Source organism: Mchenga conophoros, linkage group LG1 (assembly GCF_057382185.1).
Source record: "Mchenga conophoros isolate Kocher_MC1m ecotype Shallow Benthic linkage group LG1, M_conophoros_male_GT1.1, whole genome shotgun sequence".
In the NCBI taxonomy this organism is placed as follows: Eukaryota; Metazoa; Chordata; class Actinopteri; order Cichliformes; family Cichlidae; genus Mchenga; species Mchenga conophoros.
Window position 1 is genome coordinate 10,189,287 of NC_140526.1, and position 26,388 is coordinate 10,215,674.

At 40.7% G+C, this 26,388-nt stretch overlaps 2 protein-coding genes across 6 annotated transcripts in view; both read right to left on the bottom strand.

Moving 5' to 3' along the window:
• Positions 1–1,233: 1,233 nt before the first annotated feature.
• On the bottom strand, positions 1,234–10,371 carry LOC146582913 (retinoblastoma-like protein 2). The gene is made up of 16 exons (XM_085253124.1): positions 9,993–10,371; positions 9,238–9,406; positions 7,824–8,031; positions 7,063–7,190; positions 6,491–6,597; positions 6,216–6,319; positions 5,892–6,029; positions 5,630–5,794; positions 5,433–5,490; positions 5,223–5,332; positions 4,967–5,143; positions 4,310–4,381; positions 3,937–3,997; positions 3,289–3,449; positions 3,013–3,177; positions 1,234–2,840 (listed from the first exon to the last, which is right to left on the bottom strand). The coding sequence occupies exons 4-16, from the start codon at positions 7,134–7,136 to the stop codon at positions 2,640–2,642; spliced, it is 1,593 nt and encodes a 530-aa protein (XP_085109250.1). The 5' UTR covers positions 7,137–7,190; positions 7,824–8,031; positions 9,238–9,406; positions 9,993–10,371; the 3' UTR covers positions 1,234–2,639.
• Positions 10,372–10,873: 502 nt separating this feature from the next.
• Positions 10,874–26,388, bottom strand: part of chd9 (chromodomain helicase DNA binding protein 9) — a 77,738-nt gene continuing 62,223 nt past the window's right edge. For 4 of the 5 annotated variants that reach the window (XM_085252730.1, XM_085252793.1, XM_085253002.1 and 1 more), the window contains 18 exons: positions 25,943–26,142; positions 25,686–25,845; positions 23,026–23,115; positions 21,910–22,013; positions 21,480–21,597; positions 21,285–21,342; positions 21,005–21,053; positions 20,605–20,854; positions 19,989–20,194; positions 18,694–19,566; positions 18,372–18,541; positions 18,003–18,233; positions 16,898–17,072; positions 16,169–16,317; positions 15,721–15,951; positions 15,373–15,522; positions 15,128–15,232; positions 10,874–14,761 (listed from right to left, as the gene is read on the bottom strand). In XM_085252730.1, coding sequence (XP_085108856.1) covers positions 13,760–14,761; positions 15,128–15,232; positions 15,373–15,522; positions 15,721–15,951; positions 16,169–16,317; positions 16,898–17,072; positions 18,003–18,233; positions 18,372–18,541; positions 18,694–19,566; positions 19,989–20,194; positions 20,605–20,854; positions 21,005–21,053; positions 21,285–21,342; positions 21,480–21,597; positions 21,910–22,013; positions 23,026–23,115; positions 25,686–25,845; positions 25,943–26,142 — 4,321 coding nt within the window. In that variant the 3' untranslated portion in view covers positions 10,874–13,759. The remainder of the gene's footprint in view (positions 14,762–15,127; positions 15,233–15,372; positions 15,523–15,720; positions 15,952–16,168; positions 16,318–16,897; positions 17,073–18,002; positions 18,234–18,371; positions 18,542–18,693; positions 19,567–19,988; positions 20,195–20,604; positions 20,855–21,004; positions 21,054–21,284; positions 21,343–21,479; positions 21,598–21,909; positions 22,014–23,025; positions 23,116–25,685; positions 25,846–25,942; positions 26,143–26,388) is intronic. The other variant, XM_085252847.1, reaches the window with a different exon arrangement.

The window sequence follows — 26,388 nt, forward strand, 5'->3', positions numbered from 1 at the left end:
AAAAGTCAACAACTTGTGATCAGAAACGTTAGAATTTTAAAAAAAAATCTTCTTTTTTTTTTAGATATTGGATCTATACATGACATGTTTCTGAATTATCTTTTTGTGAAGTGTCTTTCAAACTCTTTGAAAATTGGTTTAATTTACAGGTTAAAGTGGTTAATTTGCATTGTTGTAAAGTTTACAGTATTGTGATATGCTGGATGGTGCAGAGCAGGCTGTGGTGTGCACGGTCACTGGGAAGTTAAGAATGTCAAGGGTGGCCGACATTAAATTAAATTTAAGGGGATGATGCTGTTTAGATTCATTCACTAAATTTGACCTTATATACTAGCTTTATTGTGTCTAGGGGTTTGCTCATATCTTTCTATATTTAACTGCCTAAATCCACAAAGACCAGTAAGCAACTGGTCCTATTCTGGACACAGTAAACTCTACTGGAGCTAACCACAGGAATTCTTACGTTACGTATTTCTAAGTTATTCCGTCGCTGAAGTGCTACAGCTGAGGGTTACCCCACCTTTGAAATCGCACGTTAACTCTCGATGTAACACAACATAACAAAAAGGAAAGAGGCAGTATATTGTGGTGCTATTCAGGAATAGCACAAATTAGTTACCAATTAAATTTTTCAAGGACGCAGATTAAATTAGCAAAATAAAAATCTCCACAAACAGAACTGCGGCTGAACTGAAATTTGAAAAATTCTATAGAAATAGAAAGGCATCTGTTCCATTGCCAAACCCTAGTTTTTTACATGATGTTGCACTGGTTGGCAGTGTTTCTTGGAGGTTTCTGGTCCTCACTGGGTGAAATTGGTTGCAAAGAAGGCGCTGCACTGAACTGGTTGGGAAATAGACATTTTTCCTAGCAACAGGTAGTTGACAGGATGTCACTGACTAATCTGTAGGCCTGCATGACTGGGATATTAGCAATCATTTTCCCAGCGACTGCCACTAACCTCCAACCATTTGCAATCAACTGAGGACTGCTCATTTCCCCCCTTCATGATGGGTTGTTTGCTGAGGGGTTCACTTGATCCCACATTATTAATTGTCATCAAGTTAAAATCTTGTGGTTAGTGGTCACGTGTCTTCAAAAGCTTGGTAATACCTACTTATTGTTAAACTCAGATTTAAAGAAACTTTGTTGCATCAGCAGATGATAATAAAGCCAACTTCTGTCAACTGACACATGTATCATTCTGCGCAATAAATCTCAAAAGCAAAACACTTTTCTGTTTGGAAAAGAGCTTTAATAAAATCACCATGCAGTTTTTGATTGATGTCCTGTTGAATCAGCTGTGATACTCAGTCTGTAATAAACGGTGGCTAAAACTGCTGACTGGATTTTTAAAGATTTATTGAGACTGAATTTGTTTTAGCTTCTACATTTATGTTGACCAGTGCAAGTTTCTGCTACTGTAACAGCACTTTTCATTTATTATTTTTGCAAAAGTCTTACTTTAGTTTATCCTCAATAGTTTTGCGATAAGTTGAATGTAAAAACAACTTTAAATTAATTTAGAGTGGTATGCATCAAACCCCTAGTATCACCAATATGCAGTCAGAATCAAATCACTTCAAACTTCAGTATTCATGCAAGTCATAGACTGGAGTTAATGTTAGTATGTACACTCAAAATTCCAAAAGTAAGTCAAACATAAAAAACAGATCAGTCTAGTGAGAACAAATGAGTACATCCTCAAATTAATCACACAGGGCCTTCAAATATGGTGTCAGTTATTAGACTCTTCTTAGAGAGTAATAAGTCTTATTTTAACCTCAGACATCCAGGGTTTGGTGTTCCCCAGTTAATTTAAATCAATAATTCTGCAAATCATCTAAAAAAAATCTTGTAGCTAAATTTAGCTAAATTTAAAAAAATAAATAGCTGCCAAATTGTCCATCTTTCAACAGGACAGTGATGAGCATGCTGGAAAATCCACCAAAAATTGAGTTTAAAATGTTCATTGAAACATTTAAAATAAATAAAACATTTTGCATACATGTAAAGGTACCATGTTATTATTATTATGTGAGATTTAACTCATTAAGATAACGAACTATAATTATATAAATGTTCTAATTATGCAAAAATGACTAAATCAAAATTTTGTTTTGTTATATTAGCTTCAGAGGCCTAAGTTACACTTTTTTTTTAACAGAATTGTTAAATTTGTGCAGAAAAAAAACTTTTTGCCCAAATGTCTATTGGATGCATTTGTGGATACATTTATGTTTTCATATTACTGTAAATATTAATTCCTGTGGATGCAGACAAACACTAACTAATCTGCCTTTTAGTTGCTAAAGTCCTGTCTCAGTCCTTTTTTTTATCTAAGAAAAACTCACTGGGCACTTTGCAGCCTTGTCTTTCTTTAAATTCATACAATATCATGAAGGACACTTCCATCAGGCAGCAACCCAGGATGACCAGTCTTCTATTACTGTGCTGGGGATAAAGTGGCTTATTCACAGACCTTCACACATGACTTATGGTATCAGAAAAAAATGGTTCCAAACAAAAGAGCCAAGCAACGGAAATTTAGTCCTTTGAGCTGACAGAGAATTTGTCAAGAAGTAAATGTGTGCTTTACTTCCATCGGAGTGGAGGTTAGGCCTGTTAGCTGGAATAAGCTAGACCTGGTCCTGGTTCATTCTTGTAATGCGATCATTGAACACATTTCTCAGTCGTCTCTGCCAGGCTGACTGCCCATCCAAACGAAGCCTCTTGGCTGAGGATCCATCTCCTTCCTCATCTCTATCCAGTGATACCGCGTAGCATCGCATGTTTGGTGACCTGCCCGTTTTGATCATGTTGTTGATCTCACGCAGAAGCTGTGAACAAAAGGAAAATAATATTCTACTGTGTGCGAGCAAAGTCAACCATTTTTATTCACTAAATCATTTCCAAAATAGGAATGTAAAATGTATTCAGCCTAGATTGTACCCCAACACACAAAATTTTTTAAGACGATCATGTGAAAACAAAAACACTATATCCACACACCTCTGGAGGACTTGAGTTGAAGTAGTAGCAGAGCCCAGTTCTGTGAGGGGAAGGGGTTTCTGTGTTGTATGGTGAAATGGAGATGGACGGGCTGTTGGACAGCTGATAACAGCGAGGAGATGCTTTCCACTGTCGAGGGTATGGAGACAAAGGAGGGGTGTCTCGCTGGACAAGAAATGAAGTGTAAGCATTACATGGAAAATAAACATTTCCCATTTTTACTGAGTTCTTAGTTTTGTGACGTCAGCTCAGAAAAAAGAAAAAATGTTCACTTACTAATGAGGTTTGAGCAAACTGTTTGGCAAAATGCTGCATCTTTGTCGTGTAGACCTGGTTGTAAAAATGGATGAGATTGCCCCGTTCCTCCTGCCCAGGTCTTGGATAATGTGTTGATGGTGTGTTGGGGGTTAGGATAGTGCTGCTGTGCTTTCCGGTATCTATAATCAACAATATAATAAAAAGTTACTTATCACTGTGGAATTACTCTGGGATAATGGATATAATGCAGGTAAAATGTTGTAAGTGAATCATTTGGTAACTTGATGGGTGTCATTTTTCTTGTGCAATGAGGCATTGCTATGAGTTCTACCTCTGTATAGTACTTTATTTGGATCTAACACAACACATGCTGCATTCGTTTTCTTTAACTCTACCACCACCAGTGCCACTGTTTCCGAGCCACATAGCCAGCTAACAATACATGCGCATTTCTTTGCCCACAGTGGATTGCAAGCATGTGAGCATGCATTACACATATAAAGCTACGATGGCAGTGAGGGCAATGTGTAGTCCCATTTTCAATACTTATTGGGACGCATTATGTACATTACTGTAATTACAAGGCTATTTTGTAAGTGTGTTTTTTAAAACAGGTGTTCCATAATATTTAAAATATATGACTTTTTTATTTAAAAGCTTTCTTACTGATTTTTTTAATGGTAGAATTTTCCTCCATCCTTTCTGAAATCAGCACGTTTTTGCAGACCTGCAGATAGAAACGGTAAATGCTGAAACAAGTGCTTTGAGTTGTTACTGTCAACCTGCTAACCTCCTTGCAAGACTGAAATGCTCATGTAAAGCAGGTATAATGATATTGTCACAGTTATTTAAAAAATGTACCTGTTAACATTAAAACATTTGATGATAAACACAAAACAGAATGTCGCTAAAACTGATGGAATCTTGGAATAAGTGGGCCCAGCTGATACACGTTTCAACCTGTATCGCTATATTTTGTTAATTCACAGCTGTATACTAAAGACAGCAAAAAATAAAAACCAAAATAAAAGAAACTTACACTTTTGTTGGCACGTGGCTGTGACTTGTAGCATTTCATTATCTGTTTGAAGGGTATCTCCATCTTGGTAATCTGTAAAGGCAAATGCCACCACTTAACTGCTGAGTATGTGTTTTCCAATGAAGTCCATGCATTACCAACATGGATTCTTTTTAGGATTACAAATACAGTTTTCCTTTAATTTCATGTCAGTGAAAAGCGATAAAAACTTTTTCAGCTGTCAAGTGCCCTCACAACAGTCTTTAATTTTATTTAAACACCAAGTAGTTCTTTTCCATAAAACTGTAAATCTGTAAACCTCCCTGAAGGTTTTACTTCTCCGTGGTCAGGGTGGACTCAATTTGGGGCAGGTGTCCAACATCAGAGGTCTAAGAAGTCTGGCCATTCTGATTTACTGTGGCTTTGATTTACTGCACCGTCTCTCTGTTTGCTGTTCTCCCTACCTACATCTTGCTGGTACTGCATTAGTCATCATCTGCAAAATGCTGGTATATCTTAGCCCACCCTGAACATTTAAATGTATTCCTCACTCCCTAAGAATTGTTTAAAGTTTATTATTCATCTTCTCTGAGATAACCACTTGCATTTTCCAGTTGCATTGTCTTGCATTATTTTAGCAGATTCTGGTGGGTTTTAATAGTATCTTTTAAAACCCACCTTTGCTATGATGTAGATAGCACACATGAGCAGTTGGTCCAGGTGACGGTCTTCCATTAGACAAGAGCAGTGGACCAAGGAATACTCAAAGCAGGTCCAGATCTTTAATCGCAGCTCATCAGATATTTCCAGCGTGGAACACAGCTCCCTCAGACGCTTGGCCATCAAGCTGTAAACCTGAGATAAAGACAGACATGACCACACTAAACATGCCATATAACAACAATGGCAACTGGACGCATGATATAGAACTGACCTTCCGAGCAAACAGATGGAGGGAGCTGCATCTCTCTTGTCTGTTTATAGCTGATGGGGAACACTGCTGCTCTGTCCTGGCTGAGTGGTTCATCCCCAAACTGACATCTACTGGCAAAAATAGTTTACCACTCAATCTATAGTAATAGTGTAAACAGTTTGCAGGGAATGGTTTTATTTAAAATGAGTCTTTAGTGCACTGTGTTAATACCTCTCGGCACACCTGGATCCGTTTGCATTGGACCTTCAAGCCTATTTGGATGCATTACCTACATTTGACACAAGGCAAAACTCTCATTAAAACCCGAACTGTTCAAAGAAAAATTTAATTGCTTTGGATATGTTATAAAATTTCCAAATATTGATCATTTATGATGTCAGGCAAAGAGTATTTGTGTTATTCCAAACCTGCTGGCAGGTGGGCATATGGCCCTCGTTGGGTGTGATTTCATCCCACAGTGGTGAGTCGCTGATCCAAGCCAAGTTCTCCAAAACCTTTTCTTCCACTTGGATGAGGTGTGTGACCACATAGTGAGGCAAGCCTGACCCAACCCGCCAAACAGGCTCAATCACCTGTGAGAACAAAGAAAAACAAAAGAGGGAGCATTCAAATCACAGACTAAATGTTACTGTATCACTAAGTGTACAGTATATGGCAAAAACAAAGTACCTTCCAAAAGTGGTATGGTTCCAGTTTGAGGATCTGAAGGAGCAGCGGGAAGTCACATGGTAAGCTGTTTGAGGTTACAGCGATCTCCAAGCAACAGGCCACCAGACAGCGCTGGAAAAGATCATGCTCCAAGATGCCCTGCATCAAACACACCTGTTTTACATGCATTACAAGCACCAGCTGCTTTACTTCAAAGATGACTCAAAATAAATAAAATACATAAGTTATGAGATCACAGGTGCTGTGAGACATTTATCTGTGACTGCTCAGTTAATATGGTCAAAGCTCAGTTCCATCTTTGGCCACCAGATGGCGTGCACTTACTGAGATGTCACTGAAGCCCAGCCTTTTCCTCTCTTGACTGATCAGGCTCTCCAAGATTCTGTGATACCAAACCCCTGCCTCGTAGCAGCACTTTGCTGCCAACTCTGTGAACAATATTAGATAGATTATTTTTTGGCACGTATCAACAACACGGGCTTTATTCCAGAATTTCACACCTGCTATCAAAAGACAGCCTGCTCTCTAATCATAAGAATTTCGGCTATCAACCAGATACACGCTGAAGGCCACATTCCACTGTAAAATCATCACTGTACCTTTGGTCTTCTCATTTCCCTCGTCATCCCTGTAATGCTGTAGAAACATTTGCAGCATGCATTTCAGTCTTGTTTCAATCGCCTCAGTCGAATCTCTGGAGCAAGCCCTGAATCCAAGGCATCGTCACAGAAATTTGAGCAGCACAAAAGGAAATGGAAAATGTAATTCAACAATATTCTGCCATTGGCATAAAGTGGAGGTGTAAGTTCTAAACTGTAAATGAAATGCCACACGTGTGTTTTTTAAAGCTCTTGCTTACAACAGTAGAAACTATATTAAAGAATTCCCAGTACAGAAACTTTATCAGCTCTGTGTGCTTACACATTATTGATCTTGACCACACCCTCAGTGCCTTTTAGCAAAACACCAGATGTTAACTACACTATGTAGCTGTTAAATTGATCTAGCCACATTTGTACAGTGTGTGAGGCAGACTGATGAAAGATCTGAGGCGCGTTGTGCTTTATTGCAGCTATTAGTGCTGCGAGTATCAGTATCAGGTTGACATACACACAGCCTACACAGATAAACACTGTGTGAGTCAGTAATGCTTTGTAACTGCAGGGCTAACCTCAACATTGCGATCAGACAGTCACTAGGGCCAAACCTTGGCTTTCCCACAATCCCCTGTGGCACAGTTGCCATGGTGACCTCCTCACTCACACAGGATGAGAGTCAGAGCAGGAATCAAATGGACACCTAAACATGGAGTGAAAAAAATACACATTTTGTTTACAAACTAGAGGTAACTTTGCATGAATCATAATTGAAAATATTAGCTTGTACGAGGACCTGAGGCATAGGCAGACTAAGCAGCTGCTTATCACACACCAGATAACTGCATCATCATCAGTGTCAACTAATCATTTTCATTCTAAATGGCTCAACGTGGTTCTCTATTGGACGGTGTGCTGGCAGACCATAGCGAGCTGCAGTGAGTGTGTTTTGCCACAGGGAGGCAGTGTCCAACATTTGTGGTACAATCAATGTGTGTGCGACTCTTGCTTGCGCTGTTGTTGGTCTGTGCAAGTCACGATGTTACAACATACAAAGTACTGAAGGAAAACCAAGTGTTAGAAATATTCAAAAGCGTCCACTGCAGACCCTTGTCTGCTTCAATTCTGTATTTTTGAGCTTTGATGAATTTTGGCACTTTTACTGTTCCACTTTCACCCCCATTCTTTTCCAGTTGGCTTGTCCACCAATCAGCAATCACCTTACATCCAGTTGAGCTACTTACTATTTTAGAGGATCATGTTTGCATAGGTTAAAAACCCCTCACCGTAGGCAAATAACTAGAAAAATACACGCAACCTTTTGACAACGACTAACCTAAAAGCAACTGAACGGGGCTGTGGCTCAGGTGGTAGAGTGGGTCCGCTACTAATTGGAATTCCAGGGAGGGATGTCCGGTGTTGTGCGCATGCGCAGAAACAACGGGTAGGATGGTTTGCCAGGTAGGATGGATTCCCAGAACACCGGCTCCTCCTGGTCATGTGTCGAAGTATCCTTGAGAAAGATACTGAATCCCAACTTTCATCTGTTGGAGTGAGTTTGTGAGAATGTTAGATAAAAGTACGTAGGAACACATAAAAGCACTGCATGATTTTGTGTGACTGGATGAATTAGACTTTTAGTAGAAAGTGTTTTGAATGTTCAAATTAGTAAACGGTACTAAATAAGTACCAGTCCACTTACAGCTACACTGCTATAAAGCTAGCTGTTTGTTAATGGACTGCAACAATTGTGTCTCAAAAAATAAAAATAAAATAAAACCACACTTTTAAGCCTGTTAATGGACAAATGGAGAATATATAGTTAATACTGACTGGTGATGGATTTTACTGGGAAGGGTGCCCAAAAGCCAGCTTATTTACAGAAACGTCAAACTATGGTCTTACACCTGGAGTTTTATATTTGCTGCTGCCTTTCTTGTTATGGATGCATTAGATGGCCTGGTGGTCTTGTTGACAGCACCACTTTCCCACTCTGTTCATTTGCCTTTAGTGACTCACTCATGTGTACTTCCTGCTCTGAGGCAGCTGTGAATAGTCACTTTTGTTCCTGTGCACCTCACATACTGAAAACCTAAGAAAAACATCTCAAACTCAGTTTCCCTGTGCAGGGCAACTGTCAATTTGGCAAGTCGTGTAACAACAAGAATATTTTAGATGCCAGAGAAGACTCATGAGGAAATAATAAGTTAAATACTGAACCATCCTTGGGTCACGTGAATAATAATGGTGGATAATGTTGACTGTTAATCTCTAAAAAGTGTGTTTCAAAGCATGGTTCGATCTGCTGAGAATTGAATACTCCGTCCCCTCGCGGTAAAGTCCCCTCTTCTTTTTACAGTCTCTTTGTGTGCTACCACCAGCCTGAACGAGACTCTGTTCCTCTAACCATTCTCACATGTGCTGTTTATTACTGCCTGTGCTGAGTCAGTCTACAATGACTGCGGATGACACTGTAGGTGGATAAGAAGCAGTTTTGCTCAAAAATGTGCCATAAGGTTTTCAGAGTAGAGCACGTCACACTCAACATTACTATTGTGATTTCCTAATATTTCCTTTCATGTGGCTATACTTTTCCCCCCACTAACAAGACAAAATCAGAACCAGAATTAGTTTAATTCTGACCTTTTGCTTAATCTCCAACATAAGGACATTTCTATATACTTTTGTGATCATTGCAGCTTAATGGATGCCTTTTGATTCTCTGTGTTCCAGATTTGCTCACAACTTACTGTTCGTGTTGGTTGAAGCAGCAGCTGTCTGATGCGTTTTCCATGTGGTGAGGTAAAATGGCAAGAAAAACTCTCATCGTGCACTCCAAATTTTAGTCCAAATGCTGATATCAGTCCAATGGCATCTTAAAACATCAAGTTGTGTCTCATTCTGACGGACTTCCAGCTGCTGCATCTCAGAAGAGACAAACAGGAAGTTGGAAGCATCAATATGCATGCAGCTTCTCATAAATATGAATCACACCCTATCTTGTTATCTTTAGCAGGAAGATCCTGGAAGCACGGTGTCGATTTAAAAACACCACAGATGTGTTTTCTGCATGTTTGTTTGCTGTTTTAATTTTGCTAAAAGCTGGCACAATATCTAAATCACACCCATTTCCTGTTTCCTCTGGACTGGACTCCACTCAAGTCAACTCACATGCAACTCATGCTAAGTGAAAATAGGCCTACTTTCACTTTCTAACATGTGCTAGTCCCTTAAAGAGAATTAAACTAAACATTGCCTTTATCTTGGTTTATAATCAGACTTTGTTATTCAGTGCAAAGCCTGCTGAAAAATAGCTATATAGATGGTTAATGTGTGCAGAGGATTCTTTTATTCTGCAGCTTTTAGGAACACTGAAGCAGATCGTGTAACTGTTGCATTTTACTCCAAATAGTCAGCTGACTTCCAGTGCAGTTTATTATCTCTGTGGAACTTTCAACGTAGCTCAAGAAAACAAAACTCATAAACCAGGATCAAAGTCACTCACCAGTGTCAGTGGCTCTTCTGGGATGGTGTTAGGTCAAACTGACAGACTTCTGCTCTTAAAAATCTCTCCTGTGTGTTTGTCTAGTAGCAGCAGAGCAATGCCGCATGATTCAGTGCAGCCAACCTGCTGCTCTGCAGGGTGAGGAAGTTCAGCCCATTGGCCTCTCACATTAGACAAGCCTCAACTTGTCATCTGGTCTGGTTGCTAAGATAAGTGCCAAACAGCAGTAGAAGCAGTTAAACAGGTCACTGAGCACCACCCTGAGGAGAAAAGAAGGACTTGCAGTGAAGAAAGGCCCTCTGCTGCAAGAGTTTGGTATGTAGCCTTGTTCATTTCCAACATTGCTGGAACAATATGGGCACTAGAGTTCTGTGTCTACTAACGTTTATGCAGTGTTTATGTGCAAATGGATCCATTAAATAAGCAGTAAATTGAATATTTAAAAAAAAAAAAATCACAAGGAAATATGTAATTGTTTTTTTAAGAAAATACTTGGGAGTGAAATAAATTATCAAGCCTCATCTAGAATATTAACAACAAAACTATGTTTTTCCTACTGCATTATTTCAGTCACACATACTTACCTGTTGTGTCTTTGCTCTACGGCCTAACAGTTTGGGTGCTCACTGCTTCATCATTGTGTGTTACTGTGAGCTAGTGCCCTGCTGCAGTATGTGTGTAACTAAACTAATGTTGAGGCTACACAAATATATACACACACACACACACACACATGTATTTTTGCATGTGTTGTGATGCTGAACAAAAATTTGATATATACCTGTACAATTTTTTTAAAGGATTCAAGACAAAGCGGTCAACTCCTTGATATAACTGAATTCTTCAAAAAGTCCCTGGGACAAAGTAAAAGGCACACTTAATTGATAGTCAGAAGAATATGTTTAATAAAAATAATTAAACCTCAATTTCCTCTATAGAACTTCATAGAAAGTAATCCAATAAATTACAAATGACTTTTAAGACGTGTTTTCCTGCACTACATTAAGAATTATTTTGACTACACAGACCACAACTTGCAAATATATCAACTGTCCAATGAGAAAGAAAGAAAAAAAAAAGAAAAGAAAGAAAAAGACACAAACTGACCAGGGTGACATTTAGGATACTATCAAGCTTGAAATAAAAATACAAACCCCATGATGGTAGTTTTGTCATCTCAGTGATTACATGTATGAAAACCTCCCTGTACAGCAGTAGTGTGTTTTGTCGTTCCTCTTGCATATTGGTCATTGTTTTCTTGTGTCTGTGTTTAATGCAGATTCAGCACAGCCTCTTTAGCAGCAAGCAGTGCTTTCAAGGTCTGTATACAATATAACCTCTACAAAAAGAAGGAAAAAAAGGAAGGAAAGCAATGAAAGCGAGAAGTCCCATCTTGTGTCTACATTTATCTCTTAACGAGGATTAACACAGTCATCAATCCATCGCTGCGGGGCAACAAAAAGTAGCAAAAGTCATCAGTCAGTCACCTACAGCAGATGTAGCAGTGGCTGGGTGTTTGCATAAGGGCACTACAAGTTTAAAGAGCGTAGAGGTGCAGATATACAAAATGACAGTGGCATGTTTAAGTTCATTGCTCAGACATAGAAAAATACCGTACTGTTAGTAATAATAATTAAAAAAGAAAAAATGCAATTGCATTGCAAGCAAACCCATGACGAGGTCTATATATAACAGGCATACAAGAAAACCACATTAAAGCAACATTAGAAATCAGGCATGTCTTCAGTCTTTGTTCATGTCTGAACCCACGGAGAAAAATGCTACAGCTACACTTAAGAACTAAACAGGTTTTTCAGCGGGCTGTCACCCTCAGCCCAAACAGAAACCTCACCTCGGAAATAATTTGTGTATCTAACAGTCCACTGTGTAACAGCAGTCCTAGAGCAAGCACTGTTGTGCTGAGAGAGACTTACAAAAAGGTACTTCGGTTCGAGTGAACTCCAGTGTTTGTGTGTATATCCTGGTTACAGGTTTAAAATGGACATGTGCACGGATGCTGAGCAAAACACACAAGCATGGATAGTGAGCGTAGATGTGAGCGGTGAATGAAAGAGAGTGAGGTACAGGATAAGGGCACTTCTACATCTATCTGAAGCTCTGTTCGTCAGAAAACAGAGTTGAGGGTGAAGTGAAATAAATCAAGACAGCGCTGAAAACTCCCAGCAACAAAAGCTATTATTGAGCCCTTCCTGAAGCTAACCCGTGTGGCACTGCGTAAAATTTAATACTTAGACAATGACAGTGATACTACAATCTTAGCCAGGAACTGAACTAACTTGTGCTTGTGCCCCATGGGCTTTGTAGGAACACAGGTTGCCATGCAATGCGTATCATCAAGCACTTGAATCCTCCAAATTTCCAAAGAGAAATTTTTGACGGTATTAAAAAAACAAAACGACCAAAAAAACAACAGCAATGCGGTTTTTTACATCTCATAGCCTGTCAGCCCCCACACCACCACCTAACATACAGCCTGGTGAGTTATGGATGCGGCGAGAGGAGCAGCTCAGGAAGCAAAACACAGAGGAAGGTTTCATTTAAAATAAAATCAAAAAAGGCCTCTGACACACATTCCAGCAGAGATGAGAACATTGTGTACATTGACAGATCACACACACACCCATGCACATGTACATTTGCACAGTGAAGCCAATCCATTTAGCAAAGTTGAGGTAAGATTCAGTCAAATACATCGGGGTTGTAGAAATAATATCCATCAACACTACAAAGACCAAACAACTCCGTCAAGACCGCCAAGGGTCAAAGGGCAGTTTTTTGGCACACAGTAGAAGGTTTTTCTCTGTTACCGCAGCTCAAGGAGCTTTTAGTTATAATTAAGAGATGTGCAGGTGAATGTGAATGCCTACTGTTGGTGGCTAAAGTGCGCCTTGAACATGCTGTGGCATGTTTGTAAGGTGATGGTGAATATTAAAATGTAAAGTCAGACAGTAGAGAAATGAATTATGTTTAACTTCTTTTTTTTTGAAAGACAGATTTAAGCTTGTGTACGTCTGGAAAAATAATAATTTTACCATTTTTCCAAGTCCTTACTAAGGAAGGAATCATTTCCTACCTGGACAAGGAGAAGTGATAAATAACCTCTTCAAGATGATATGAAGGTATTTGACAGGTTTGTGAGAGTTGTGCACTCGGGTGGAACATGGCAGACAGAGAATCTACAGCTTCAGTGACATTCATTAGCTGCCCAAGTTATTGCTGACATATCCAACGTATGATCTGCAAAGCATAAGTGTCAACGAACCTGTAAAAGTACTATTTACAAGAGAACCCAAAGTGTTTGTCAAGTGTCATTCCCCACACCCCTGACAATCAAAATATATTAATAGTACAGCTCAAAGAGCGTGTTGATGTAGTTTTACTTCTTTTAATAAAATTAATCCTGACATAATTACAATAATGCCTTTTTTGTTGCAATAATTGCATGGTACAAGTTCAGAGTTCAGAAATCTACTAAAGTCTGACATGCAAAATGTCTCAAAACAAGACTGTACCTTGTGAACAAACATTGACATTTTATTTCAGTTTCTTTAGGTCAGTTTTTCCTATTTTTTTATTTCTTTTTTAAAGGTTTTTGTAGTCTTTATTACAGAACATTGTAGTTAGTTCTTGTATTTACATGTAAAGAAATCACAACAGAAGTGCTGGAAAATCCATATATATATGTGAATATATGTATACATTTCTAGGCAATACATAAATAAATTTATATTTATATATTTGTAGGATCAGTCCTCATCACTTGAGTCTGAATCGTCTGAGGATGAGGAAGAGCTCCCAGACTCTGATGAAGAAGACTCTGCTTTCCCTGAACCTTCAGGACCACTGTTATCCTTTTGTTCTATGGATTCATCCTCTTCCTCCTCCTCCCCCTCATCCAAAGCGTCTTCCAAAAGCTCGTCTTCCTCCTCTCCATCCTTGTCTCCCTCTGGCTGCTCTGTCTCCTGATGTGATGACTGGGAAACTGAAGGTAGAGGAGGAGCAGTTGGAAGGGTGGGGTCACTGTTTGAGCTCTGTGGCTGTGTGGTGGACACAGGAAGGTTAAGGCCTGGAGTGAGAAGCGTCCCTGGGTAAAGCATACTGGAGAGTAACAAGGGGTTAAGAGACAGTGGCTGACTGGAGGCTGCAGAGGCAGCTGAAGCACTTTGTGTGGCGGAGGAAGAGGAAGCAGAGCTGGAAGTGGAGGAAGGAGTCGTGTTTGAGCCCTCTGTCCTTTCTCCTTTGGTGTCTGAGGTGTGAGAGGGGGCTTTAGAGGCAGTTGGCTCTCCTGTCCCACCGCTGGTTATTCCCTTTGTTTTCTCTTCAGAGCCTCCTGCAGCTTCCTGAGCAGGCTTCCCAAGCAAGCTGCCCATACTGAGGAGGTTTGGCAGTCCAGCCATACCAGACAGCATCATGGGAAACATGGCAGCCAAGTTACTTGCAGCCAGGTTACTAGCATCAGACGGCAGCCCCATCAGGCCTGCAGTGAGCTGCAGGGACTGTAAATTCTGGAGGTTTTGCTGGAAGGCCTGCAGACTCGTGAGGTCCATTCCAGAGAGGAGGCCGTTTGCCAGCAGTGGGTTCAAACCTAGTGCCGAGGCTGCCGGGTTAGGTGGTGCTCCTGCCGCTGCAGCTGCAGCTGCCGCTGCCTTGGCCAAAGGATTCTTAGGTCGCCGTCCACGCCGACTTACCTCCTCTGGAACAATGGGTCCAGTCAGGATCCTGTCAAACATGCTCTCTGGGAGGTAACCCTGGAAAAGATGGAACGATGTTGGTAGGGTTCCCCAATACAAGCAAATAGTCAGGTAGTGACAGTGACAACAGTTCACTGTTACTTAATTAGGCTCATTGAGATAAAACTAATGTTGTCCTAAGAGAAGAAGAACAGCACATATTTGAACATATGCATTAAGGTTAGTCAGGCCAGTTTTACTACTATCTGCACTCAATAACATGAATGGGGTGAATTTAAAAACCATTTCGATGGCACCAAACTGCCGTCTCTAAAATGATCAGAAACAGGTTAAAACCTTCATGACAGTAGAACTTACGCCTGTTTAAATTTTATAAGGTATAAATTTTATAATATGTGAGGGAAGTGTTACTCTGTAACTTACCGACTGTTTAACAACATCGGCCCATTCAGGCGGGACTCCATACTCTGGGTTTTCCTGAAGGAATCGGCATAGGTCCTTCAGCGGAGGAGCAAAGGCTCCACCAATCTTCAAGAAAGAATACAGACAACATAAACCCAAGTGCACATCACTGTTATAATGTACACACTGTCAAAATGATTATTAACAAATTAAAAGCCATCTTTGTATTTGTATGGCTGGTTATGACTTAAACACCACCAACACACCTTGCGTGCGTTTCTCCTGTTGATGATCTGGACCCTTTCTTCTCCCGTCAAGCTGTTCACATCAATCTTGTTGGGGTTTCTACAGCGGTGCCTTTTCTGCTTTGGCCGGCCATCCTGGAAGTGGAACTGCATTTGCATCTTATTTACCCCCTAAACATGAAATGTAACGACAGTTAGTTACATAGAATGTCTAACTACAAGAAGTTTTCTGCTCATACTGGTTCCTCTGTTTTTTTAATTAAATATGTACTAAATAAAATAATGTTTCTAAATATCTATTATTTTAGTTAATCAGGAATTGTCTCTTTTCAACAGACAAGAAGAATTTGAAGCCCTTGGAACACTTACACAGATAAAAGCTCCTGTGTCTGCCACAAAGCCAGGGTTTTCTTTTAGCCACTGCTCCAGTTCTTTCCTCCTGGGGGCATCATCCCCAGCCAGCCGGGTGCCATCTTTCAGGTTGATAACCGGGACCCTGCTCTCAGTGTCTGCAGGGACCTGACTGGGGTTCTGACTGTAGCTTGATGCAGGGCCTGGAGTCATGCCCACCTGGCCAATACCCCCCCACCCTGGAGGTACCTGAAAGCATATGAGCATGTCATTATATACTGTATACTTTGCAGAACAGCCATTAAAAAAAAAAAAAAAAAAAATCAGAAGAGCACTTTTAACAAATATAATTGGTTCCAAAAATAAAATAAAAAAAATCAGGAAACTGCCATTTGTGATTGTTTTCTGATTTCTAGCATAACATACTTACTAAGAAGTATGCTCAGCTAACAGAACAACTGCTTACCTGATCGGGAACTGTTGGGACTCTACTCTTGTTCATGAAGAGCAGGTCCATTCCCTCAACGTTCTTCCTCCTCCCTCTCCTCCTTTTAACCACTGGCTGGCCATCTATTACTCCATTTGGCCTCATCTGACCAGTAAGACCTGTAGGAACTGGAGGAGAAACAGCCTGTTAGCAGTGAACTACTGTGTCAGAAAAAGGGCTAACTCTAAATCTTTTCTTAAATTGGAGCCACATTCATATTTTGGTGTCAGGACTTTGACTTTTTCTTACATTTAAGAATATTATGAACAGACCAGATGATTTTCTTACAGAATTAAGATATTTAATAAAGAAAATGTCTGTATTGAGTACGCAAAGCCAATGCAACAGTCCAGACTGTTTTTCTCTGATCCTTTGCTACCATCTTGTGGTGCTAAAGAAAAACAGCATTGTCCATTTCAGCACACTGTGCACGAACAGATGCTCAGATCTTTGCTCTATTTACATTCAGATATATTTTAGACAGCACACATCATCAGGCAATACATTTCTATAGTGCAATGTATTCCCTTTTTGGATAACACCAACTGTTTAACTGCACACAACTAAAGCCTACTCAAATATGAATGGTCAACACTACTTGGACTACAAACAGAGAACTTCTGCTGCCTAAAGTCTTTCCTGTTGCCTAGAGATTTGCGTATTCATACGCCAAATCTGTTGAGGAAGATTATTTTTAAAGAAACATACCCGTCTGGAAGCTGGACTGAGGTTTGGTGATGTCAGCAAGTCCTGTATCTGAGGCACTCTGGAGCTCATGAAGCCGAGCCAGGTACTGCTGCTGGGCCTGGGGACCTTCCTCAGACTCCAGGGCCCTCTTCAGAGGTAGACCCTGTTTCTGGAAGGTCAACTTCAGACCTCCCTCCTGTTATACAGACAACAGTGTAAGACAAGTCTAGGAAAATGACTGTCGGGGAAATGTACAGATTTATAAACAAAGAAAAGCTTTAGACTTTATTTGTTGAGTCTGTCTGAGACTTTCCTGAATGATCACATTCTTTTTGTCTTGTGATTTAAGGATGACTAGGACTGCTGTTCTCATTGCTCTCTCTTAATGGAAATGCTTACTTGAGATCTTTGTTAATTCATCTTGTAAAAAGTTTCTCACAAAATAAAAACAAATCTTGTTCAGATATTTTCTGGTTAGTAATACTGGGACACATGGACACACAGTGGGTAGTGCTTAGCAAAGCAGTGGGTAAAGCTTTTTCAGACTGGAGTTGAAAGCCATGCCAAAGCAATAGCTGCTGTCAGCATATAATATCTTAATATTGAAGGTAACAAGCTTCTGGTGTTTAATGATCTGTGATGGTAAAAACCATAAATTTGGAAAATGATCCCCATCAAAAAACAGCATAAAAGGAAAGATGAATACAAGCAAATCTGAAGCCTGCCATGTTAATGGCCACATTGCTTAGGAGCATATCAGAGAACACCCACAGCAGAGGTCTCCATTTCAATCTGATTATTAGCAAGACCCCCTTCAGTCTAGAGAGGCTTCAGACTGAACCTTATTATATTCTCATGACTGACTGATTTGTGCTCATGTAATCACAGCCCAAGAGCCCAATTCAAATTGAGTGTGTGGGAAAAGAGAGGAAGGCTGCTATTAAATTAATCTCTCCTCCTGCCAGGCAGTCAAAACCACTAATCATACCCAAAGGAAAGCAGGAAGAAAACCAGAGAAACATGCTGAACACGGCAACTAACACCGGTCATGGCAGCAGGAAGTGGTAGGGTCCTAGGATTAGGGCGAAGCGGAGGGAGGAGGGGAGGAAGGGAGAAATCAACATACATCGTTGAGTTTTACTGAGAACTCCTTGTTTTCTGCAACATGCTTGGTCACCTTTGACCCCTGTGGTGAAGCAGAGGGGTCCTCGCACATGCTGTTGGCATTGTCCAGCAGCTTGGTGGTGTAGAAGGAGGCCACAGCGCCTCCAGGCTCATAGACCCGACGTGTTCCCGGCCATTTGCCTTTAAGCACTGCCTGGCAAATGCTGTCCAGGCGGTTAATAATCACGCGATCCTTAAAAAGCAAGAGCCACAGAATTTTAGTGCGATTTCCCCACAGCACCTGACCACACTGTAAGTGGACATATTAATGTGTTTTCAGCATTACATCATCAGCAAATTATGCAAACCGCACATATGCATAGTTAATCACCTTTGGCCAGTATGATGCAGCCAGCATGTACCCTCCACCCTGGAAAGGGTGTGAAGAGTTGTTGGAGATGCCATTCTCAGCTACATGGGTGTCTTGTGTTTCATCCTGCGTAGCGCTGAGAGATGCCACACTGTCCTCATCAAATCCCTTTACACTTGTAACAGTGGGGACTGAGAAAAATCGGCAAAAAGACATTTGAGATCCACAAAGAATGAAACAGAGAAAATGCATTTATTTGAACCTAGAAAAGCTCACTGTCAGCACTCCTAACAAAACATTACTTGCTTTAAGTTTTCTGGAACTTGCATAAGAAAGTACTCACCCTTCTTTTTTCCTTCCTCTCCCTCACTTTCACTGTCATCAGAAGAAGATGAGGAGGATGATGATGATGATGAAGAGCCAGAAGAGCAAGATGAAGAAGAAGAGGAGGAGCTGGACCCTGAATGTGATGAGGAAGATGAGGATGACGATGAAGAGGAAGAAGAGCGTGACGTCGAACTTGAGGAGGAGCCATCTGAGTCGGACTCTGTGCCATGCCTGGCGTCCTTGCGGCCCCTCTTGGTCTTCTTCGGTTTCCTCTCTGAGGAGTTGGGTGTGAGGGGTTTCGTTCGTGCTGCCACCATCTGCCTTTCATTGTCCCTGGTTACTGAAACAGGCTTCTCTTCCAGACCTGTGGGAGTAGCTGGTGCTTGAGTCGGGGTCCAACTTGCTCCCTGTCTTTCCTTGCTCTCCTCACCCTCTGAAATTGGTTCCACTTTGGGCGTGACCCCACATAGGTCTGCGTCTCTTTGAGTGGGTGGAGGCAGTGGAGAGCCTGTCAACACTGAAGTGGTAGCTTGGTACTGAGGGTGTAAGAGCGGTGTGGATGTACGTGATTGCTGCTGTGCAGCTTTTGTTTGACTGTAGTTGCGTTGGGCAGCCATGAAGCTGAGTTCAGGGTCTCTCAGAATGTGGTAATCAGTGCGACTTACACCATGCTTTGCAGCACCAATTAGCAGGTCACGGTCATGACTACCAGCCTCCCACCAAACAGGTAAGTCAGAGCTCATCTGACACAGTGGCAGACGCTCGTACAATAATTGATGTCGAAGGACTTGTTCCCTCACCTGCCGAAGCAGCTCTATTCTGTACAGGGTACGAGATGCTCGCTCTTCTGTAATGGGCTGGATGTTTAGAGAAGGGTCCACTGCAGAGTCTGGAACAAAATGAACAAGCAGGTTTGAGAAAAAAAAAAATTCTCAACAGGAAACTCTCAGACTTGTTTTTGTCTGGAGCTTCAATGTCACAGTGTTTATCTTTCCACAAATGATTAACCTTATCAGTCAGTCGTCTACCTCAGAACTGCTGAGCCAGCTTGTTTACTAAGGTGTTACAGACCATCCTCCAAAACAGAACCTTGGAGTCAGGATTGAGTGAGCCACATACTACATGAAGCACTGTTTTCACGTTAAGTTATCCAACTAAATGGATTTTCTTGATGAGATCAAATGGCTTAGAGACACTAACTGTTGAAAATAATCTGAAGGATCTTCCCTTCAGATATAGGTGTGACTGGACCATAATATATGACATTGTGATCTGCATACATGTCTGCAAATAAGAAAATGAGCATCTGACCTCCCTCTTTAGGTGGCAGGCGACACACACGTCGGCACATGGCAGTAAAAGCACAAAGGTATTTCTGCAGGCTCTCATCAGTCTTCTTGTGCAGCCGAGCCATAGCCCTGAACTTGGTCCAATCAAACCGCCCGAGGTTTGGGTCAAAAACGACACCAAAAGTAGAGACAACGCGATAAAAGTCAGCCTCTTCTCGTCTGGTCCATCTGTTGAAAGTGGAAAATAAATTTAAATTCTATTAGTTAAACATACGCTCTCTCTTTAAAAAAAAAAAAAAGATTTCTGATGTCTGGTTGGCATACTATTGACCAGTCATGTTTGAAACTGCGATACTAAGAATAGAATTTGAAAAAGTGCATCAGAAGACTGATGGCTATCGTTAACAATCTTGATTTGTATTTACTATTTTTACTATTTTTAAAACTGAAAATGAATATCCATTGGCCCATTTGAAATCCTAGAAAATTGCCTGTTGCTCTGGGAGGCTATGTCAGCAGATTGGGTAATGGGTTCCCACACTGCCCAACCCCGACACATAATATTCTGCTTTTACGAGAGCATATGAATATTGAATTGCTTCTTTTTCAGCCATCACTGATATAATCTGTGTTCTAACCTTTGTTGCCGTTCAATCTTGGCAGCCATCTTGGGGTTGAGGGTGTCGTTGAGAGTGGGGGGTAGCGGGCAAAGTGGAGCAGACAGCACCATAGTCTGCTGGGAGGACTGAGACTGAGTCTGGTGGATGTGTAGGATCTGGCGGCTCTTGGTGTAGCGCTGAGAAGCTGTTATCAGACGTCTCAGCCTGGCTGTCAGCACTGAGGGGGAGGGCCAGTAGGCACTTTCACTTTCTGTCACTGGAACAGGATCTGAATTAAATAAACAGCAAAAAGAGTGGCATTATTTCTAATATTTTTATTGAATTTACCACTTGAAATCTCTAGATTTCTCCTGCCCGTGGGAGGCCTGTGCTTGTAATCATGATAATTTGCTGTGAATTACAAGCATCTAATACTTACCTCCAGCACTGTCAGTGATAACCAAGTCTCCAGGAGAAGAGGCGTCGTCCTGAATGAGAAGAATATATGTTTAAAGAAGATTACTGGAGAACTGACAACCCCAACAAGTCAAATTAAGTATCAAATATCTTGATGCATGCTCAATCATCCAGGTAAGGAAATCCTAAAAAGTTGATTCTGTTCAGCTGAACAGAAAAACGCTACATCCACATGAACAGAATAACATTTTGGGGAATAAATATCAAATAGCAACATTCACCTTTGAGTCTTGTGACCTTACCTCCATGTCGTCCTTTAACAGTGCTGGAGCAGGCTTGTATTCTGGATCATCCACATCCCTATCCACATAGAGAAAGTTTGTGTCTTGTTGGGTTTTTTTTGCAGATGACAGATTAAAAGATATCTGGACCAGCCTAATCAAATTAAAGTAAAAGACAAAGTATTTTAACAGTTCAGGTGGGTGTCGTGTACTCACCCATCCATGAAATCATTGTTTCTCTGTTCAGCAGCGATGGCCTTCTCATCTGGTTTTCCCACACGCTCTAGGAAACACAGGGTAGGGTCTCCACGAATAGTGTTGTACTTCTCATAACCTGGGAAAGCACAGGAGGATAAGTAAACACCAAAATTAGTTAAGGATAATGCATGGAAACAGATATGAAGTAGACAAGCTGGTTAATTTCCCACCAACGAAAAATATTTTAGCAGGTTTCCACTGATGGTACTTTAAATAACAAATGCTGACTTTTCCTTTTCACCAAACTCACCACTATCATCACGGAAAAAGCTTAACTTAAAAGCTAACTTTTAGTTGGAACTTAAAATCCAGAATTACATTTTTTGTACTGAAGTTTTAAAACAAACAAACAAACAAGCAAGTCACATTAGTAGAAAAACTGTGTTACCATGCTTAAAGACACCCAGCAGAAGACACTTGTCAGAGATTGCATCCCACCACAGTGCTGGAAGCTCTGAATTGTCAGGCTCTGGAACCCAGATCTTTACTTCACTGTAGAGGACAAGAAGACGCACAGCTTTAGACGGGTATTATGGGGAGTGATGTTTATACATTTCAATATACTTGCTGATAGTTGTGACCGTTTTTCAAAAGATACTTCTTGATGCATTTTTAAAAAGCAGCTGGATTTGATTAAACAACTTTTTTTTTTTTTTTGGTCGTTAAGAGCTTTATTTGATATAATGATTTTCTGCTCAGAAATACAAATGTACTGTTTGAAATAAACAATTTAGCATAAAAAAATATATATATTTTTTTGATTAAACAACTTAAAAAAAACAAAAAACAAAACCCTTATACATCTATTTGCTTCAATACAAACGTCTTTTATTGTTAATCCATACAAAGCTATTTGTAAAATGTAAATAGTCATTTCATGTTCATGGCAGTTGGCATGTTTTTGAAAAGATCACAATGTGGCATTATACCTTAAATACAAATAAGGTTGCTATAGTGAATTTAGTGTTGAATCTGGCCACGTCAAAGATGCAAAAGCACTGTAGTTGAACCATCTTGTTCTTGAGCAGAAAATAAATAAGTCCCGTCTTTCACCAGCAGGTGGAGCTCTGCAACCTTCTAATGAATTTGGCTGATCATTTGTTCCCTCAACAGGTTGATACCATAGGCTAATGACACCACTCCAGAAGAGAAGTCTGTGGCAACGCCTTTAACCCTTTAACCAGAGTTGTCATTTAACATCTCTATCAAGGCATTTACTGTTGTATTAAGGCAGAGGAAGCATTGGTCTTTTCTGTACAGTGAGATTGCGAGTAGTGTACAATTATAAAAATGCTGCATAAAGGTTTAAAAGCTGTCTACTGCTAAGTATAAACAGATGAGTTATGTCCTAAGAAGAGTATAGTATAGTCCTTGCCAAAAATAAATTCTAATGGAGACCCAAGCAATAAGAGTTTCAGGAAAAACTCATCTTAGTGATAAACGGTTTTAATTCTCAGTGCAAACAACCCAAGTTGACATCAGACTAGGTAAAAGTCAAGCTCACCTGGAGTCCACGCCATCTAGCACCTTCTGGGCCTGGCTTCCTATCACCTCTTGTTTCAGGTAGTAGAGCATTCTGACCCTGAGCAGCACCCTGCACAGAGAAAACCCACTGGTCAGAACAAAGCCCTGACCACTCAGCCCTGCTGAGCAAGCAGAAGTAATACACAATACACAGACATACGCACACAGACTCACCAATTTGTTGGGCAGAATGCAATTAACTGTGTGGTCAGACTACAGACTGTATTGTATACTCATTTCATTTTCACTTATACATTTAGTCACATTCATCAATTTATGCCTATAATCTCTCATCTTTAAGTGTACTAAGAGCAAAGTACAGCTATAAATACTCCACTGTACTGGCCTTTGACGGAGCAGGAGACTCTACCCAACTCTTCTGAAGAGACCGGCATATGTGCCAACCCTGATCAATTAACTATGAATTATTGTATCACTTAGAGTGACATTATTGTATAGACGTCACAAGGGAGTCATGAGCACATCCACAGCTCGGCTCTGAGGACTGAATGAACAGACAAGCGTCTCTCTCCAGTTGTCATGTGGTTGTACTGGCAGTAGATGAAGGCTGGGAAGTCGAGGCTGACAAGGTAGAGAGGAGGCTGACTCACAGGGGAGACATTAGCTCTGTGATGCATGATCGCACATTACAGGCAGCAGGCTTTGAGCGCAGACAGTGAAGTGCTGGGAACCGATGTGCTGGTGTACCAGAGCTGTAGCGTCTAGCAAGCCTTGAGATTTTCTTGGTGACGAAGACCTACGGTCTAGTCATTCTGTAAGAACACATCATGATGCCTGTTGGCCAATTTTGGCTCTCAGGTTTCAAGGACAAAAATAAATAAATAAATGAATGAATTTTGAAAAATCCTAAAATGATTTTTTTAGGTCACATCTCTGTTAGTACCATTGTTGGCAGGCTAGTCTGCTTCCTTGTATTTGTGACCACTTTTTCTCATCACTTATACCACTATATTCATACATCATCATATGGATCCATTGCTTCTCCTGCCAAGGCTTCTTTTCAGCACAGCTTTTCTATCAAGAGCACTGAAAAAACTGTGGGCTGCTGCTCACAAATACATCATGTCAGGCATTCCATCTTTCTTCTGGTATAACTAGGCTAAATATTGTTATAAATGAGCCCAAAATCCTTCTTTCATTTACTGACACGACCATGAACAACCGGAGGGCTCCAGAGTCTGTCCATCTGTAGGAGTGATGGATGTCTGTGTTGACCGGCCTGGACTTGTGGCTCTGGTAAATTAGAGCTGAACGTCCTCCTCCCTCCGTCCTCCACCCTCCATATTCCTGTGTGACTGGACCCGCCCAGGAGCAGCTGCTGCTTCCTCTGCCTGTCAGCACCCCTTTTCCAAGCCTCTGTTAGTTGCATTTGTGTTTGTGTGTGAGAGATGTGGTTCACTCAGAGAGGCTGCAGAGGATCTCAGCACAGTCAAACACAGTCTTTCAAAAACAAATAACCCAAGTATGTCTGACATGAGTGGCATGCAAAAAATCTCCAATGGGCTGTACATAGAAAACACCATCAGCGTAACAGAGAGATTCTTCATCATAGATAATATTCTCATCCAAAACACGCAATGACCATAAAATGCCTTCTTAAACCTGCATAGTATAAGTATATTTTCATAATTATATTATTCAGCATGCAGTAAAAAGGGGAAAAAAATCTACTGCATTTTATTCAGTAAGGTCCAAGATGTTCACATCATTATCACCCACTATGATCCAGTTTCATAACCTGTTGATGCTTTAAACTTTTCAAGTCTTTTAGCAAACAGTCTACAGTAATTTACCCCTTCTTCCTATAGCAACCATTGCTGTGCAAGAGCTGTGTCCTACATTTGTGGGTCTGTTAAGAAGCCAGTGCACACCCCCACCCCACCAGTCACATTCCAGGTCCTCAGAGGGAAAACGCACAAGTCAGCAAACCCTGCTAGCTGCATGTCCCCAATTGCCCGGTGTGTCACATATCAGACAATCCCTGGATTCAGCAATACTGGAAAAGGAAACAATGGAGAACTTTCTATGGAAGCTTCAGTGCTCTGCATCCAAAGCCCAATGGACACAAGCTCTGCGTTTTACAGCGCTATTCCCCCCTCTGTAAATAAGAGAGATCTATGACAGCCATTAGATGGGCTGAAGCCTCATGAAGATTCTTATCAGCTAGTGTCAACGTCAAGTCTGTTAATCAATCAGCGAACTGTCAGCTCCAATACATGTTTTAGTGCTTCCTAATTATTGTTGCTTGAAGATGCCGCGGTTAAAATTTGAGCCACGTGCAAACTGTATTTTCATACACTTAGGCTTCATTACACGAAAAATAACTTGAGATCATCTTTGTTAAAAGAGAATAATCACCACCTGCCAGTTTCTATAATAGCTTAAAGTTTTACATCAGCACTCACACACCTCTTTCTCATGCACGGGAGACTAAACAACACAGCAATAGACAATTAGTCCCCATCTCCACTATAAGCCAGTTAAATGCATACTCTCTTTTATCTTATAATGCTTTTGAAATAGCAATATAGAACCTCTATATTGTGGTCATTTGGAACATTATTTGTCTTAATTGATGAAACTCAAATTGGATGAAAAGTGCCATAAGTGAATACTTACTTGTTGCAGTGGTGTTTCAGGTGCTTCTTATAGCCATCGTCCTGAAGCATATGCTCAGGGTTGTGCTTCCTGAGCCACTCAGCCTTGTGGATGTCAAAAGAACTAGACTGGGTTTTCATCTTTTTACCCTTTCTCCCCCGAGGAACTGGGGCAGACAAGCCTAGCAAAATAAAAAAGTGTTGTGGTTCAAATTAATTCTTACTACTTACTGATTGTAATAAAGTCAGTAAATGTCGGCTTGAATTGCTGAGACTCACCTAAGTGATTCTGCAACTCCTTTGTGCGTCCATCCTCGGTAGGGGCTATGAGGTCCCACATGAAGCTTTTGATTTTGTCATCTCCACGATAATGGACCAGGCAGTAGGCCAACAAGGCCCTGCAGATGGACTCCACATCCCACTCAGTCAACTGCTTCTTAAAACGGCCATGGTTGAGGATATCCTTCCAACGACCCCATCTGGAAACAGAATGGGAATGCCACACTTAGGAATACTCATTTGAGTATGGAAGCAGACTCTATATACAGTTTGGATAATGTTTTTTAGTGTTAAAGCAAAAATGCATATTGCTGTAATTTATAATCCTGATGGTCTTGTTTGTTTGTATGTATATGGACAAATTCAAGTGGAGATAATAGGATGTTTAATTCAATCTATTACAAATTTTTCAGGAGCCTCTTTGTTGACAAAAATTCAGGTAAGTC